This window comes from Canis lupus, chromosome 19 (genome assembly GCF_048164855.1).
Source record: "Canis lupus baileyi chromosome 19, mCanLup2.hap1, whole genome shotgun sequence".
NCBI classification, from domain to species: Eukaryota; Metazoa; Chordata; class Mammalia; order Carnivora; family Canidae; genus Canis; species Canis lupus.
The window spans coordinates 10,007,501-10,024,513 of NC_132856.1; the positions used below are offsets into that span (position 1 = coordinate 10,007,501).

Consider the following 17,013-nt stretch of genomic DNA (forward strand, 5'->3'; position numbering starts at 1 on the left):
TCTCATCTGAAGGCTTTACACATGCTGATTCATCTATACAGGACTTTCTTTCCTTTCTTGACTTAAGTCATCCCTTAGACCTTGGTGTATTCAGGGAAGGCCCCTTCCTTCCTCAGAGAGGCCTTTCTTGACTTCCTCCTTCATAGCATTTATTACAATTTACAACAATACATCCTTCGTATTTCAGTACAGTGATTTCTTTTTCACTAGACTGTAAGATTCATGCTTAACAGACCATGTCTCTTTATTCAAATCAACATACCCTGCACCTAGCTCAGTATCTAACATATGCAATGTCTTACTCCTTTTCTATACAATATCATGTGGAATACCATAAGCAAGGTTAGAATACTGCAAAAAAAAAAAATATTAGGAGTTCCAGAAGTAGTGATGAGCAGTGTTGCTGCATACAGAAAGCATTTTAGATTGAGTAGATGATGCTGCAATGGTAGCCTAGAGATTCATGGGTAATCTCAAATGCCAGGCTGCTGACTTTAGCTTTTCTTTTAAGGTAGTAAGGAATTGTTGGGGCTTTCTGAGGAGGAAGTTATCTGGCTTCACCAGTTGCATGGTGGTTCTGCAGAAAATGGACCGGAGGGAAATGAGACAAAAGGCAGAGAGGATTATTCAAGGAAGGGTGAGGAGAGCCTGGAGCAGTGGTGAGGACAAGCAAAGGGTATCACAAGAGCTGGACTGTCATAAATGTAGAGGATAATGGAATAAAAAACACCTTTCAATAAACTGTAGCTCACTCATATGATGAAGTCCTATTCAGCAAGAAAAAGGAGTAGTGACACATGCAACATGGATGAATCTCAAATGCATTATGGTTAATTAAGAAGCCACATTGGTTGGTTCAGTCTAATGAGTCTGTAACTCTCAATCTCAGGGTCGTTGGTTCAAGTCCCCCCCCACCTGATGAGTGCAGAAATTATTAAAAAAATAAACTTAAAAAAAAAAAGCCACATCAAAAGGTCTACATACTGAAGACTTCTATTTATATGACAATATAGAAAAGGCAAAACTATAGAAGGAAAAAAGAAATCAGTAGTTGCCTGGAATGGAGGAGAGACAACTGATTAACAGAGGGACTAAAGGGAGCTTTTTGAGAAAACATGGTTAATCTGACTGTAGTAGTGGTTACAGGATTGTGTTTGTCAAAACTCACAGATGATAAACTTAAAAAGGGTGACTTTTAGGTGGCAAGCCCCATGACACCTGCCCTTTGAAAAAATAAATGCATTCTCATGTAATACCTCAATACAGTTGACTTAAAAAAAAAAAAATCCAAGAGGTATGGCCTCCATTAGAGAAAGAAAGAAAGAAAGAGAAAGAAAGAAAGAAAAAATAAAATAATAAAATAAAATAAAATCCAGACTGCTAGCTGAGGTAAGATGCCACAAAGCCAGGATAAGCAACATGGGGAAAGCTGGTTGAGAGAAAATGATTTTCGATCTGAAGGTGTGATCTGAAGGTGTCTTCAAGATATCCAGGCAAACCCTACAAGAGAGCTAGGAAGGCAGACTCATGAACCACCAGAATACACAAGGTCATGGAAGCCGGGAATGGACAGGCACCACTAGGGAAAATGTGAGGAGGAAGGTGGGGAACCAAAGCCTCGACTCCCAGGAAGACCGACATGTATCAGCTGCGAGGATTTCCAGGAAGGGAGGGATCCGTAGGACAGAGCTCTCGTACTATGGTTAAGGTTAACACGGTGGAATTCTAACCAGGAAGAGGTCTGGGTGGCGGCGGCATAATCCTTCCGTGGAGCAGAAGCAAGGCAGGGAAGTAAGAGAAGAGTGGGATAAGGAAGTGGAGACGCTTCCTTTGGAAAACTGTGGGGTCAAGCGGTCAGGAGAGGACAGGACAGTGTATTTAGCAAAGCTCTACCCTGGGTGAGGCGCCCTTGCTACGCCGGCCCTACTACGGGCGAGGAAGCCTACTGAGTGCCTTCAAGGCTCTCCCGCCGACCTCCCAGGCCCCACTCCCGGCGTCCTGTCGACGCCTCACAGTTCCCCACCTGGCCCGAAAGACAAACCACGAACCTGCGAGGCCTGCGTCCTCCCGGGGCGCCCCCCGCTCGCCCCTTCCTCACTTGGGCTCCCGCCCCGCCCTCTCCTCCCAGCCTCATCATGCCCCCACACCCCGCAGCAGCCCTCGGCCCCGGGGCTCTCCGCTGCAAAGCCGCCTCGCCCCCAGACCCACAGCGTTTGAGGCAAAACAGCGGGGGTCCCTGGCGCGGGGCCCGGCTCGCTCACCATCGCGGGCGCTGGCTGGGCCGGAAAGCGGAAGTGCGGAAGTGGCCAGCCCGCGACGCCTGCCCTTCCGCGAGGGGCGCAGCCTCGGTCTGCGCCCGGACTTCCGGACGGGACCACTATGCCCGAGCGGGGAGGGGGAGCCTGGGAGCCCCCGGTCCTTGGCAGGTCTCCCCGCTAGGACTGTCTTCACATCTTTAGACTGCGGAACTTTCGAATCGATGCGGGAGCTCATGCCGTTATCCACGCAGCTCTGGCTTGCGGCCCTGGCCCTCCTCTCGTCGTGCCCCGTAGTCGGGCAGTGGTGCGGCCCGGCCTCAGGTTGGGCACCATATTAGGACAAGGCGAGGCGGAGGAGCCCTCCGTTCCTTCCGGTTCTGCGCCCCTAGCCTCGCTCTGGGCCCCTCCTACCTGCAGCCCCCGGGGCTCCGCGGGACGAGCTGCCGGGCGGAGGGCTTGGCTGCCGGGCCCCGCCCCCAGCCTCGGGCCGATCCCCAGAGTGGGCCTGAGGCCGAGCCCTCCCCCACCTGCAGTAGGCTCGCCCGCGGCCTGCCCACCCTTCCCCGCACGCCGCAGTGGGCTCCCGCCCGCGTCGCCCACCCCCGCGTCCTCTGCGGGGGGCCCGCCCCTGGCCAGTTCCGGGGCGGTTGCTCCACCAACCGGAACTCCCCGCCCCCTCCCGTGGCCTGGGGGCCGTAGGAGGCAGCAGGAGGCTGCAGTGAGGAGGTAGAGGGGGCGGGGGCCGCGTTAGGGGGTCCCCAGAGGACGGGGGCCCCGAAGGCAAGTCACTGGGGCGACCCGCAGGAGGGGCCAGCCACTAAACAGGCGCACTTCTGTGCCAGGCACTGAACTGGGCTCTTGACAAGCATCCTTTCATAATCCTCAGAGCATCCCGGGGAGGTAGGTACTATCGTGATCCCCATTTTACAGATTCAGACTTCTTATGGGGAGACAGACCCAGATTTCTTTTGTCCCCATTTTGTAGATGGAAAAACCGAGACTCAGGAAGGCTAAATAACACGTTTGGAGCTACATAACTAGAGAATGGTAAAGGCTGTGCCTGCCTGGCTTACCAGCCCATATTCTTAACCACTGTCAGCGGCCAAGAAAAGGGACCACGACGGGAGGGGGTGAGAGAAGAAGCGAGGAGGCACAGAGAACATTAGCATTGTAAGAATGGGATGTTTGGAGCTTAGAGGCTTAGCCAGACCCGGGAGCAGTAGGACAGAAGAGCATCAGAAAGACAGGGCAAAGACTCAAAACTATCTGGATTCAGATTGCCTCTTGGTAACCGTGGGCAGGTACCCACCCTTACAGAGTCTGAGTTTTCGTATCTGTAAGGTGTAGGTCGCCATTGTCCCTGCTCATGGGGTTGGGTGAGGAATTCAGTGAGAAGCCAGTAAAGTGTCTGTACCTGGCTTGATGTACAGCGAGTGTCCTGTGAGTAGGAGCCGCGCCATCAATCTTGTAGTTAGGTACCGAAGCCTGGCTTTCTCCTGGAGTCTGTCCCTGGATGGAGGGAGCTCTTGGACTTTTCTCGTGCCAGTTTCTCTCCTATCAATGGCTCTCTCCTCTCCAGTTCCACAGGGTCCCGTATCCTGGGCCATGAGTGAACTGAAGGACTGCCCCTTGCAGTTCCATGACTTCAAGTCTGTGGACCACCTGAAGGTCTGTCCACGCTACACGGCTGTGCTAGCCCGCTCTGAGGATGATGGCATCGGCATTGAAGAGCTGGACACTCTGCAGCTGGAGCTTGAGACCCTGCTTTCCTCTGCCAGCCGGCGCCTGCGGGTTCTCGAGGCCGAAACCCAGGTGATACTCTGCAGAGAGGTTATCACCAGGGGTGGACTGTGACAAGTTACGGGTTAGATCATTGAGTTAGCACCTACCCACTGAGGCCCGGGATACAGGAGCTTAGAGAGAGGGGTAAGGAGAGACCCACACTGCGCTCATGTGATGCATAGAATATATAAGAACATGCATGATCCTCATAAATTGCAAGATTTCTGATTTGCTAAGCATTTATTGACCCCACCGCACCCCCCCGTTATGTTCTGGGTCCTCTGCTAGTCATTAGAGAGAGGTAATGAGGACACTTCTGGCCTTTAGGGAGTTTGCTAACTCAAAGGCGGGGGGAGGGCAGACAGATACCAGGTGATGTTGTGTTATGGTTAAAAGTACTAGGGAAACTGGATTGAGAAGACCTGGATTTGAATCCTGGCCTAAGCACTTGCTTAGTATTACTTTTTTCTACGTATGTGACTTTGGGAAAGTTGCCTCCTGTCACTGAGCATTGGTTCCCTATCAGCAAACTGGGATGAATAATAGGAGCTATCTCTGAGCTTCTGTGAGGATTAAAAGAGAGGTTTTTGTTTTGTTTTGTTTTGTTTTTTGCAAAAGCCTCAGCCCAACATCTGACACTAAGTATTTCAAATGCTAATTATCGATACTACTCTGATATTTCTGTTTACGACATAAGCATTCCCTGAGCCCTGTGTGCCAGATGCTATGCCAGATCCTGGGGAACAGAGGCAGTTAAAATGAATGTCCTGGTCTCCAGTAGCTTATAGTCTAGTTACAAAGACAAGGTATGCTGTTCGTTCCAGTATGATCAAACAACACATTTAGGCCAACAGTTCTACTGGTACAAAGTGTCAGAGACTCAGAGGGGACCAAGATGCCATTTTAATAGGTCCTCAAAGGATGAATAGTTATCTTGTGGTCCATGGGAGTGCACTGAAGCTTTTTGAGCAGGGCAAATTCAGTTGTATTTTAGCGTGTAAGAGGCTGGGTAACTGATGAGAAGGCTTCCCAGTTGTGACATTTGAAGTGAAGGTTTACTGGGAGTCTTGTTTGCATTCATCAAAAAGTTACCACCAGCATATTCCAGCGCTGATATGCACTGGGGCATGATCATTAGTTTGACCTAAACACTGTGTGACTGGCTTAGGTGATAGAGGTGAATCAGTCCAGACAAATGGAATGATGAGAAGTGTATGAATGAAGTCCTGTGAAAAGGAACTGAGTTTTGAAGGGTGAGTAGGAGTTTACTAAATGAAAGGGGGATGGATAAATAAAAAAGACCTTGGCGTCTTGTCAAGTTCTAAATCCTAATTCTTCATTGGGAGAAAAACTTGTCCTATGACTTCTCTTCTTCCTCTCAGCGATAGTCTCTCGTAAATTTCAGATCCTCACTGACTGGCAGGATAAGAAAGGTGATCGACGATTCCTGAAGTTGGGTCGAGACCATGAGCTCGGAGCTCCCCCAAAACATGGAAAGCCGAAGAAGCAGAAACTGGAAGGGAAGGCGGGACATGGGCCGGGCCCTGGTCCCGGGCGTCCCAAATCCAAAAACCTTCAGCCCAAGATCCAGGAATATGAATTCACTGATGACCCAATTGACGTGCCACGGATCCCCAAGAATGATGCCCCCAACAGGTTCTGGGCCAGAGAGCATAGAAGGGCCTTGGGATTCAGACAGTAGAGGCTGTGGAGGGGCCTAGAGCTGAGGATGGTGGGATAGGAGGTACCCATTCAGGATCTGCTTCTCCCTGCAGGTTCTGGGCCTCTGTAGAGCCCTACTGTGCTGATATCACCAGTGAGGAAGTACGCACACTAGAGGAACTACTGAAACCCCCAGAAGATGAGGCTGAACATTACAAGGTAGAAACCCTGGGCCTCAGTAGACGGGGGTGAGTGAGAGGGCTCAGAGGTGCCTCGGAATCACAGATCCCAAAGTCATGTACCATCTTCCTTCCCCTGCTCTACCCCTACTTTGCTTAACCCACCCAGACACCTAGGCTCTAATTCTCGGCTCTCTTCTTACATTGCCTCCTCTACCCCATCCGGATGATCACCACATACATCCTAAAGCATCTACTTCAGTGACACTGTCCTTTGTCCCAACATCTCTATCACCTCTGCTTTGATTCAAGCCCTCATTAGTTTTCACCCAAATAGTCTCTTAATACTTCTCTGCCTCCAGAGGAACTTTCTGTTTTCTTTCTTTAATATATTAATTTTATTGTGATGTAAATAAAACAGGTTCCATTAAAGAAAATGTACAAAATACAGAAAACCGTCAGGGAGAACTCCAATAGGTCAGCTACTGTGATCGGATGTGACCCAACCCTGCTCCCACGCATCCCCTGGCTCCCATAACACACAAGGTGGAGTCTAACACCTCGGTCCTTGGTGACTCAGCCCCATGGCCCCCTGCAGCTTCCTCAGCCATGCCCCCTTGTCACTGTTGGATTTACTACCCCACCAAGCACCTTGCCCTCACCCAGGCCCACCAAGGCTCCTTACTAACCCCTGGGCCTCTACACATGCTCTTTTTCCCTTACCAAACTAACTCATCCTTTAAAGCACTGATCCCTTGTTATCTCCACCAAACACTTTTGCAGACTCCCCCCAGAAAGTTTCTCTGTCATGTGCCACAACACCTTGACCTACTTCTAGCACTTGAGTTCTTTGAATTTTTTAAAAAATGTATTTGAAATAAAAATTATTTATTTATTAAAAATAAAAATTATATAGGTAGTAGTAAATTTAGGTAATACAAATGAGAACTTCCTCTCTTGACACTAAAGCTCCTGGTTCTCTCTAGGGACAACAGCTGTGACCTGAGATGGTCCACATAGGTATACCATTCTGCACCTGTATCTTGGAGATTATTACGTACTGGCTCCCATGTGTGTCTTAGTTGGTTATGTACCTGTCTCCCTTGCTAGATTGTGAGCATAGAGATTTTTTTTTTTTTTTTGAGATTTTTATCTCCTTCATTTCTTCCCACATACACAAGGCTCAGACTTCAGCCCTGGGGGTAGGTCCTTGGGAGACAGCAAAGGGATGGATGATGAGCCTATTAGCAGTGCCCAAGTGCACAGAGATCCCCCACTCACCCTGGGCATGGCTTGCCAGTGCTTACTCGTTTTCGGCTGGGTGGCATCTCCCCACAGATCCCACCCCTGGGGAAGCACTACTCCCAACGCTGGGCGCAGGAGGACCTGCTGGAGGAACAGAAGGATGGGGCCCGAGCAGCAGCCGTGGCTGACAAGAAGAAAGGCCTTATGGGGCCACTGACTGAACTGGACACTAAAGGTAGGCCCCTCACCTCCCTGCCCACCCCAGACCAGGACCTGAGTTTGCAGAACTCAGCCCACCTGTCTACTGTTTCTCTGCCCACTTCAGATGTGGATGCCCTGCTGAAGAAGTCTGAGGCCCAGCATGAGCAGCCTGAAGATGGGTGCCCCTTTGGTGCTCTGACGCAGCGCCTCCTACAGGCCCTGGTGGAGGTGAGCACCCTAATTCAAAACAAGGATTATGTTTACTTACTGTTTTAATGTTTTATTTTGTGTTGAAGTATATCATGCATTTAGAAAGGTAATGTAGATCTTAAAAATGTATAGACTCATAAATTTTCACACATGAGCACACTTGTATACCTGGTCTCCTGATCACAAAATAAAGCATTGCCAGTATCCTGGAGCCCTTCTCATGCCTCTCCCAGACTCTAACCTCACCTAAAAGTAGCCACTACACCACAGTTACTTTTGTCAGCCTTAACCAGTATGCTGGTTAAGGGCTGAGCCCCGTGCAAGGGCTTTCCACACATCCTCTTGTTGGAGGCAAGGACAGTGGCTAGCCCCGTGTTGCATACCAGAAGATTGAAGCTCAGAAAAGGGAACTGTTTGCCTGAGGTTGTACAGCCAATAAGTAGAAGCCAGGCTCAAACCCCAGGTGCAGAGTCCCTTTCTTTATGCCTTCTTTCTTTTTGTCTGGCCTTAGGCACATCTTTTACCTCGTTAAGCCTTGGATTTCCCCCGGCTCCAACACAGTAGTGTTTTTCTCTCTCATGGAATAGTCTGAGCTATGTTCCAAGTTGGCTGAGGTGGAAGTGAGGGAAGATCTCAGCCCCACACCATCACACAAGGACCCCGGCTATGGGGGCTTTGCCACCCTAAACATGCACTCTGCACAAGGGTCATTCTAGGTGTGATTGCTGCTCCAAGCCCACAGAAAAAGAGCAAGGAAGAATGTGAAGGAAGGTTTATGGGCCATGACTGACTGTGGCTCTTATCTCTTCTGATCACTTTTCACTGGAGAGAATTGGTCACGTGACCACATCTGACTACAAGGGAAGCTGGGAAGTATAGTGTAGCTGGGCAGCCATAAGCCCCACTACAGAAAGGTGAGAATGGCTTTTGGACAGCCAGCAGCTCATGCCGCAGCAAACTTAGCACAGTGCCTGGTCAATGCAAAAGCTTAGCTCTTCTCTTTACTGTTGTTGAGTGTTATCATTGCTCTTCTGTGCTCCCTTCTTTTGGTATCAGTACAAAAACGGGATTTCTACAATGATCAGAGCTTTCTGGTATCAGTTTGAGAAGGCTTCCCAGAGGATGGGAACAATAAAAGAATATTTCTGTGAAGACTGAAGACTCTAACTGCAGGTTAGAGAGGAACAAGAAGATGGAAATGCTGTAACTCTTACTCCCTCCATCCCATTCCTGTGGTCTTCTAGGAAAATATCATTTCCCCTATGGAGGACTCTCCTATTCCCGACATGTCTGGGAAGGAATCAGGAGCGGATGGGGCAAGCACCTCTCCCCGTAATCAGAACAAGCCCTTCAGGTGAGTGACAACTCTGTCCATATCCTACTATCTGGCCCCTGCCTCTATTGACTTCGTCACATCCCAGCATGGGGAGGTCTTCATTAAAAGAGTTGAGGGCATTTTGATGAAGCCGCATAAAAGTTTCATTTTTTAAATATATACATATATTTTTAATATTTATTTATTCATAAGAGACACAGAGAGAGGCAGAGACATAAGCAGAGAGAGAAGCAGGCTCCCTACAGGGAGCCCTGATACAGGACTCAATCCCAGGACCCCAGGATCATGACCTGAGGTGAAGGCAGGTGCTCAACCACTGAGCCACCCAGGCATCCCCCAATGAAAGTTTTAAATATGCAGAAAGACTCAGCATTTCTGCATGCATAGACTTTTTTTTGTTGTTTTAAGATTTTATTTATTCATGAGAGACACAGAGAGAAGCAGAGACATAGGCAGGGGGAGAAGCAGACTCCATGCAAAGAGCCCGATGTGGGACTCGATCCCGGCACCCCGGGATCACACCCTGAGCCAAAAGCAGACACTCAGGCACTGAACCACCCAGGCGTCCCAGCACGAATAGACTTAAGTACAGGGTTGTTTATCATAGTGCTTTCCATATGGTAAATGACCTAAATGTACATCTGAAGGGGATTGGTTGGATAGAGTTGTGACTCCATATGATGAAATAACTTGTAACTATTAATCATCTTAGAGAAACATAGTTAATTGATGTGAAAATCTGTAAACAATAGAGTGCTAAAAGGAGAACATGTCAGTTGAGCATACTAGGGTTTGATCCTGTTTTTACTCAGCATATACTTAAATATGTGCACATTGGGAAAAAAACTAAAATAATGTGTAATAAAAGATTGGAGAGGGACGCCCAGGTGGCCCAGCGGTTTAGCGCCTGCCTTCAGCCCAGGGCATGATCCTGGAGTCCCGGGATTGAGTCCCACATTGGGCTCCATTCATGGATTCTGCCTATCCCTCTGCCTGTGTCTCTGCCTCTCTCTCTCTGTGTCTCTCATGAATAAATAAAATCTTAAAAAAAAAGAGAAAAGATTGGAGATAAGGTAACAAAATCTGAAGTATGTATGGTATATAAGGAATATATCATAAAATATATTTTTGTATATGTAACATTAATAGCAAAATAACTAATGTTTTTGATAGTAACATAAAAAGATAGTGGTTCTAAGTTGTTGGCATTATAGGTTTTTCTATATTCTTTGACAACGGCTATGTGTTGGCTTGTGTTTGAAACAAGACCAGATGTGTCTGTCTCTATATTTTTTCCAGCATATTGAACAATAATTGATATACATCCCTGTGTGAGTTTAAGGTGTACATGTACAAAACACGCACGTGGCCTGATTTACGTGTGTTGTGAAATGATTACCACAATGGGTTCAGCTAACATCTATCTCACATAGATACAAGAAGAAGAAAAAGAAAAAAAAATATTTCCCTTTGTGATGTGAATTCTTAGGATTTACACTTTTCATAACTTTCCCTATATCATACAGTAGTGTTAGGTACAGTCGTCATGTCGTATATGGTATTTTAGGACTTATCTCATAATTGGGAGTTTGTACCTTTTGATCACCTTCTTCCAGTTGTCCTCCCCCCATCCTCTGCTTCTGGTAGTGGAAGGTCTGCTCTCTTTTTCTATGAATTTGAGTTTTTTGTTTTTTGATTTTTTTTTTTTTTTTTTTAGATTCCACATAGAAGTGAGATTGTATGGTATTTGTTATTCTCTCTCTGACTTATTTCACTTAGCATAATGCATTCAGAGTCCATCCATGTTGTCACAATTGGTAGGATTTCCTAGTTTTTCTAGTTTGAATAATCTTGTATATATACCACAATTTCTTTATCCATTTGCCCTTCAATGGACATCGAGGTTGCTTTTGTATCTTGACTATTATAAATAATGCTGTGAACATGGGGCTTCAGATATCTTCTCAAGTTAGTTATTTACATTTCCTTTATGCATATTCTCAGAATTGAAATGGCTTATCATATGGGAGTTCTGTTGTTAATTCTTTGAGGATCCTCCACATGGTGTTCCACAGTGACTGCACCAGTTTACCTTCCCCAACAGTGCAGGAGGGTTCCCTTTTCTCCAAATCCTCGCCAATATTTGTGATCTTGTCTTTTTGATGATGGCCATTCTAATAGGCCAGAAGTGATAACTTGTTGTGGTTTTAATTTGCATTTCTCTAATAACTAGGGATGTTGAGCATCTTTTCATATACCTGTTGGCCTTTTGTATATCTTCTTTGGGAAAATGTCTATTGAGAACCTTTGCCCAGTTTTTAATTGAGTGGGTTTACTGCTTTTGAGTTATAGGAGTTCTTTATATATAGTGGATATTAACTTCTCATCAGATACATCATTTGCAAATATTTTTTCCCATTCTGTAAGTTATCTTTCCACTTTGTTGATGATTTCTTTTGCTGTACAGAAGTAGTTTTTTGATGTAGTCCCACTTGTTTATTTTGTTGCTTGTGCTTTAGGTGTCACAGCCAAAGTCATTGCCAAGACCCATCGCATGTCAAGGAGCTTTATTCCTAGATTTTCTTCTAGGAGTTTCATGATTTCAGCCCTTAACATTTTCTCTATATTTTTATACCTAGATAGAGAGGGGGTACCCAAAGAGAAAAGAATGTGTTCACTAACCTTGGAACCTCTCAGGGGTCCCCCGTCTAAGGCGGCCCTTGAGCTCAGGATTCTCTTCCTCTGTAGTGTGCCACATACCAAGTCCCTTGAGAGCCGCATCAAGGAGGAGCTGATTGCCCAGGGCTTGTTGGAGTCTGAGGACCGCCCTGCAGAGGACTCAGAGGATGAAGTCCTTGCTGAGCTGCGCAAACGGCAGGCTGAGCTGAAGGCACTCAGTGCCCATAACCGTACCAAGAAGCATGACCTGCTGAGGTGAGTGTGGATGTGTTACATGGCCGGGCGGGGGTGGGGGGGGTGCCCTAGGGAGAAGGCCTGGGCCGCTGCCAGTCACCTTCTGGGGGTTTTATAACAGGTTTCCTAAACCTGGCAGGGTTTCCAAATCATCTAGAGAGCCTTTGAAAAAACATCATTGCCAGGCACCACAGACTCTAGGGCTCAGGCATCTGTGATGGATTTATTTACCTATTTGGAATTGTGGTGGAAAAAAAACATATAAAATTGGCTCTTTAAGCCATTTTTTAGCGTATAGTTCAGTGGTATTACTTATATTCACGTTGTTGTGTGACTTATTTTTTATGCTTCTTTTCTTTTTCCCCCAACATACTTTTATGAAAATTTTCATAAACACAGAACATCTGAAGGAGCAGTACAATAAATACCAATATACTCTCTAGATTTATCAACTGTTAACAATTTTGTTGGACATCTGTGATTATTATTGGCCCTTCACTGAAATTGTCCAGTATTTTAGTATCCGTTATTTAGGCAATTGGTCACAATATCTTTCATTTTATATTGACTCCCATCCATCTTGCCCTGTGTTGGTCATGACAAAAGTATAGGTGACATCTGGAGGGAGATTATGGTAGTTGTTTGCCTTTCTGAGGGAAGGTAGAGAAGCAGCCTCATTGGCAAGCTATGTGTCTTCGCTTCACATAGCTCCAACAAGGCAGGACACACATGATTTGGCTGGTTCTGCCTGTCTCTTATACATTGTCCTGGGGGGTAGGAGGAGAGGCAGAGCAAAGGCTTGTGGTCTACAAATGAGCTTTGGTAAAGAGTTATACCATTAAAAAGTGAGGGAACTGCTGACAAGCTGCTAAGGGTGCACTGAGTGCCTACTGGGTACCAGGGGCTTTATATACACCCTCCTGTTGAATCCTCACTACATTCTGGGGGAGAGGTGTTTTCCCTGTTTACTAGATAAGGAAGTAAAGGGCCAATGAAGTGAGTGCTCTCCTGAAAGTCATACAACCAGTAAACAACCAAGCTGCAACTTGAGCCCAAGGCTACATGCAAAACCTCTTTCTAGTTCCCTTTCTTGAAAGAGCAAGAAGAGGAGAATAATAGATGAAAGAGGTACTGAGTGGGGTGGAGAAGAGAGAGATGGAGTAAGAGGGAGAAACAAGGACGTGTGGATAGAGGTAGTGGACAGTGAACAAACTGGCTTATGTTGTCAGAAGGCCAGAGTCCAGCCCTCGGTTCTGCTATGGACCAGCTTCAGGGCCTTAAGCAAGGTATCTCCTGGCCTGAGCAGGAGCTTCCCCTTCTGGAAAATTTACAGGTTGGACTAGGGCAGATATCTTAAGCCACCTTCCAGCTCCACTAACAGTGGAATTTATAGGTCAGATTTCATTTACAAGGGTTGGTTTGGCATCTCATGTGCTTCACATAGACTTTAGGCTACCTAGCCCAAGCTTAGGTTGCGCTGGAATTTGGATACTGAAGTGAGCGAGTCTTCTGCTGACATTAGAACACCTTTTAAAGAAGATTGTTCGGAGCCAGCCTCTGTCTTCATATCTACTCATTAGTTGTGGGATCTTGGGGTGTTTTTTACTCTCCTTGACTTCTATTTCATCACTGGTAACATTGGGATAATAGTACCTACCTCATAAGATTGTTATAAGGATTAATTCTACTGACATATTTGAAGGGCTTAAGATTATATCTAGCACATAGTACCCTATCAGTGTGGTTCAATAACTTTGCTTTTAGGTATGAAACATTCCACAGTAGTGCCAGCCTGGGGTGGTATGTGGGTTCAGTCTGGGAGAGGGAGGGCGGCCCCATTGTGGAGGTGGGCTTCCCATGGCACCTGGCTGGCTGGTTTCCACAGGCTGGCAAAAGAGGAGGTAAGCCGGCAGGAGCTGAGGCAGCGGGTCCGCATGGCAGACAACGAAGTCATGGACGCCTTCCGGAAGATCATGGCTGCCCGGCAGAAGAAGCGGACCCCAACCAAGAAAGAGAAGGACCAGGCCTGGAAGACTCTGAAGGAACGTGAGAGCATCCTAAAGCTGCTGGATGGGTAGCCCTCACCCCTGATTGCAAGCCTCCTCTCCCTGGCCTGGGGGAAGGAGGGATGAAAAGCCCACTTCCTTCTTGCTGCCTGAACCTCAGGCCTGTGGCTGCCTATTAAATGTCAAATCGCGACAGTCTCTAGAGGACTATGGCCATTCCCTGAGGTCTCTTGGCCTAGCTCTGTACAGTCAGGACATGGGAGGCCTTTCTGGGCTGGCCTGGAGCCCACACTGGGCTTCCCCTCTTTACTGTCCCCCACTCCTACTCCTCTCTCCCCCAAGGACTTCTCCCTTGTGGTTTTGTAAAGTGCAAAGCTAAAAGTAAAGTGACTGCTGTGGTTTTTTAAAAAGCATTCAGAATCCTTGAATGTCTGTTATTGTGCGGTAGAGAAGAACTGGTGTGGGTGGCAAAGGAGGGCAAGGGGGCTCTCAGCCTTTGGCAGCTCATTCAGGAATATGTCATTCATTCAGGAACAACTCTATGAGAGTTGGGGGCTGCAGGTTAACAGAATACCCTCAGCTCAAAGTGGATTCACAACAAGGAAGTGTGTTTGTTTGGGCCTTAGTGGTCCTGGGGCAAGGCAGCCTCCAGGGTTGACCAAGCCATCAAAGGTCCAGCTATCTCTGTACTGCCCTCCACAATGTGAGTTTTTGCCTAAAATGGTTTTTCCTCCAGCTGTGCAGCTAGTAGCAGCTGACAGAGGCCAAATTGATATCTAGCACAGAATAGGGCAGGAAGGAGCCAGCTGGCTTTCCTGGCCTACCCAAAAGAGCAAGATGCCTTTCTCAAATACCCTTATGTCTCAGTGGCTCAAGCTAAGTCTCACATGCCCATTCCTGAATGAGTCACTGTGGCAAGGGATGACTCTACTGGGTTTTAAGTAATGAGAGTGGAGTCTGCTTCCCCACGAAGCCCAAGGCAGTGGGGAGTGATGGGGGAAAGCCAATAAAAATCTGAGTAGGAAGGGGAAATGGATGCTGGATACCAATAGTAGACCAATAGTCTACCAATAGTGTCCCTTCCACAACCCGGGCAGAAAACTAGGTCCAGCTGATACAGATGAGCAAATGTGCTCTCATCCCTGCCTCAGGTTGTTCCCAGACTAGACACTGGAGCAGGGACGGGAGGGTTCCCTGAGGAAGTGACCTGTGAACTGAGCCATAAAGAAAGATGGTAAGGACGGCCAACATTCTGGTATGCCCAACACTTCTGTTAAGAGAATTGCCCCATCCCCATTCCATGTGGCTCTTGTGGGACTGTCAAAGTTGAATGGATACATGATCCCAGCTTGGCCAGTCACACCACCCTATTCTTCAGTCATGACAGTTGGTCCAAAAAATGGACATGTGACTTGAGCTTGGACGATCAGAGGCCTTCCATGAGCTTACTGTCTTGATGCAGAGAAAGGAGGGCTTGTCTTTTGGATCAAAGACCTTAGAATGTAATCTTAGACTACCTTCTGACCCACTCTCTTGCCATGTGGAAGAACCTGCCTGAGAATGAAGCCAATTCAGAAGAGCAGAGCCACGAGATGGGGAAGGAGATAAAGTCCTGATGTAGCTGAAGCCTCATCCTCCTGGACCTCCCAATTACATCAGCCCACAAATACTTTTTTTGGCTTAAGCTAGTTCCCCTTTGGAGTTTCATTATTTATCAACTAAAAAAGGCTTGACTGATAAAAGTGGACTTCGGCAAAAAGAAGGCTGGAATGGAGTTCTGAGAGGACAGCAGAGGCCCTGCCTCCCACTAGGTGCAGAGCCTAGCCACTCAGAAATGACACCTACACCTATTTCATCAATGAATTTGATCAATGAATTAATGAAATTAAGTGCTCAGTATATGTTAGCTCTGTGCCAGGCACAGTTCTAAACTTGCTAAGTTACCAAATCTTCTCAGCTACCCCATTAGGTAGGTACTGGTAACATCCCATTCACAGGTGAGGAAACTGAGTCTTGGGTGATTACATACTTTGCTTGATCAAACAATTGTTAAGTGGTTGAGCCAAGATTCAAAGTCTATCTTTTTTTTTTTTTCAGTCTATCTTATTTACAGACAGAGCTCCTTTATTATGGAACTCATTGGGACCCCACCTCCTTACATCTCTATGAATGGTACTCCTAGGTTTGGGCACTGCATAACCTGTGCAGCCATACATGGCAGCTCTGCTTGCAGACCCTTGCTTCTGACTAACCATTCACTTCCATGTTCATTATTAAGCCAGACCATAAGAAAGGTAGGCATCATTGGTAGAGAGTTCCAGGAGCAGAGACAGTTGTGTGGAGGAAGTAGAATGAGAGTTGAGATCCCCAAATTAGGTAGAATTGTGAGAGAGGAAGGCAAGTATTAAAAATATAAGGAAGAACCTAGAGGCACCTGAGCAGCTCAGTTGGTTAAACGTCTAACTCCTGATCTCAGCTCAGGTCTTGGTCTCAGGGTTGTAAGTTCAAGCCCTGTGCTGGGCTCCGTGTTGGGCATGGAGCCTACTTAAAAAAACAAAACCAAAAACCTTGAAGCCTGAGTGGTGCTAATGCATTAGGGAAGAGACTTTCAAGGATCAGTTGAGAGACACTAGTTATTCTCTATTGCACACCTACTATCTGGATGGTACTGTGCTGGGCTGTCTACTCTCATGTTTTATTTGATGCTCACCACACACCCACAAGGTAAGTAGAAATATTTCCACCCTGCAGAAGAGGACACTGAAGCTCAAAGAGTACAGTGCCTTCTGAGACTACACAACGTTGGTTCAGGAACAGCTCAGCTAGCATCATCCCTGAGTTGACAACCACAGTGGGCCAGGGAGTCCCTTTTTTTTTTTTTTTTTTTAAGATTTTATTTATCCATGAGAGACACAAATAGAAAGGCAGAGACACAGGCAGAGGGAGAAGCAGGCTCCACACAGGGAGCCCAATGTGGTACTCAATCCTGCAACTCCAGGATCACACCCCGGGCTGAAGGCAGGGCTAAACCAATGAGCCACCCAGGCGTCCCTACCCTAGGGAGTCCCTTCTTTTTTTTTTTTTTTTTTTAAGATTTTATTTATTTATTCATAGAGACAGGCAGAGACACAGGCAGAGGGAGAAGCAGGCATCATACAGAGAGCCTGATGTGGGACTCCATCCAGGGTCTCCAGGATCACGCCCTGGGCTGCAGGCGGCGC

The 17,013-nt window shown here is 47.0% G+C and overlaps 2 protein-coding genes across 2 annotated transcripts in view; one reads left to right on the forward strand and one right to left on the reverse strand.

The window, feature by feature from the left end:
- ARPC4 (actin related protein 2/3 complex subunit 4) overlaps positions 1-2,730 on the reverse strand; it is an 11,449-nt gene extending 8,719 nt beyond the window's left edge. The window contains exon 1 of the mRNA XM_072785230.1: positions 2,262-2,730. Coding sequence (XP_072641331.1) covers positions 2,262-2,264 — 3 coding nt within the window. The 5' untranslated portion in view covers positions 2,265-2,730. The remainder of the gene's footprint in view (positions 1-2,261) is intronic.
- Positions 2,621-14,205, forward strand: TADA3 (transcriptional adaptor 3). Its single transcript, XM_072785227.1, has 9 exons — positions 2,621-3,158; positions 3,838-4,070; positions 5,446-5,696; positions 5,816-5,921; positions 7,220-7,361; positions 7,452-7,555; positions 8,782-8,891; positions 11,622-11,807; positions 13,672-14,205. The coding sequence occupies exons 2-9, from the start codon at positions 3,864-3,866 to the stop codon at positions 13,862-13,864; spliced, it is 1,299 nt and encodes a 432-aa protein (XP_072641328.1). The 5' UTR covers positions 2,621-3,158; positions 3,838-3,863; the 3' UTR covers positions 13,865-14,205.
- The last annotated feature ends 2,808 nt before the right edge of the window (positions 14,206-17,013 follow it).

Bases quoted from the DNA above. Each gene is read 5' to 3' on its own strand.
- TADA3 (XM_072785227.1), top strand. From the start codon at position 3,864: ATGAGTGAACTGAAGGACTGCCCCTTGCAGTTCCATGACTTCAAGTCT. The intron at 4,071-5,445 runs GTGATACTCTGC...CGTAAATTTCAG, and splicing joins TTCTCGAGGCCGAAACCCAG to ATCCTCACTGACTGGCAGGA. The intron at 7,362-7,451 runs GTAGGCCCCTCA...TGCCCACTTCAG, and splicing joins GACTGAACTGGACACTAAAG to ATGTGGATGCCCTGCTGAAG.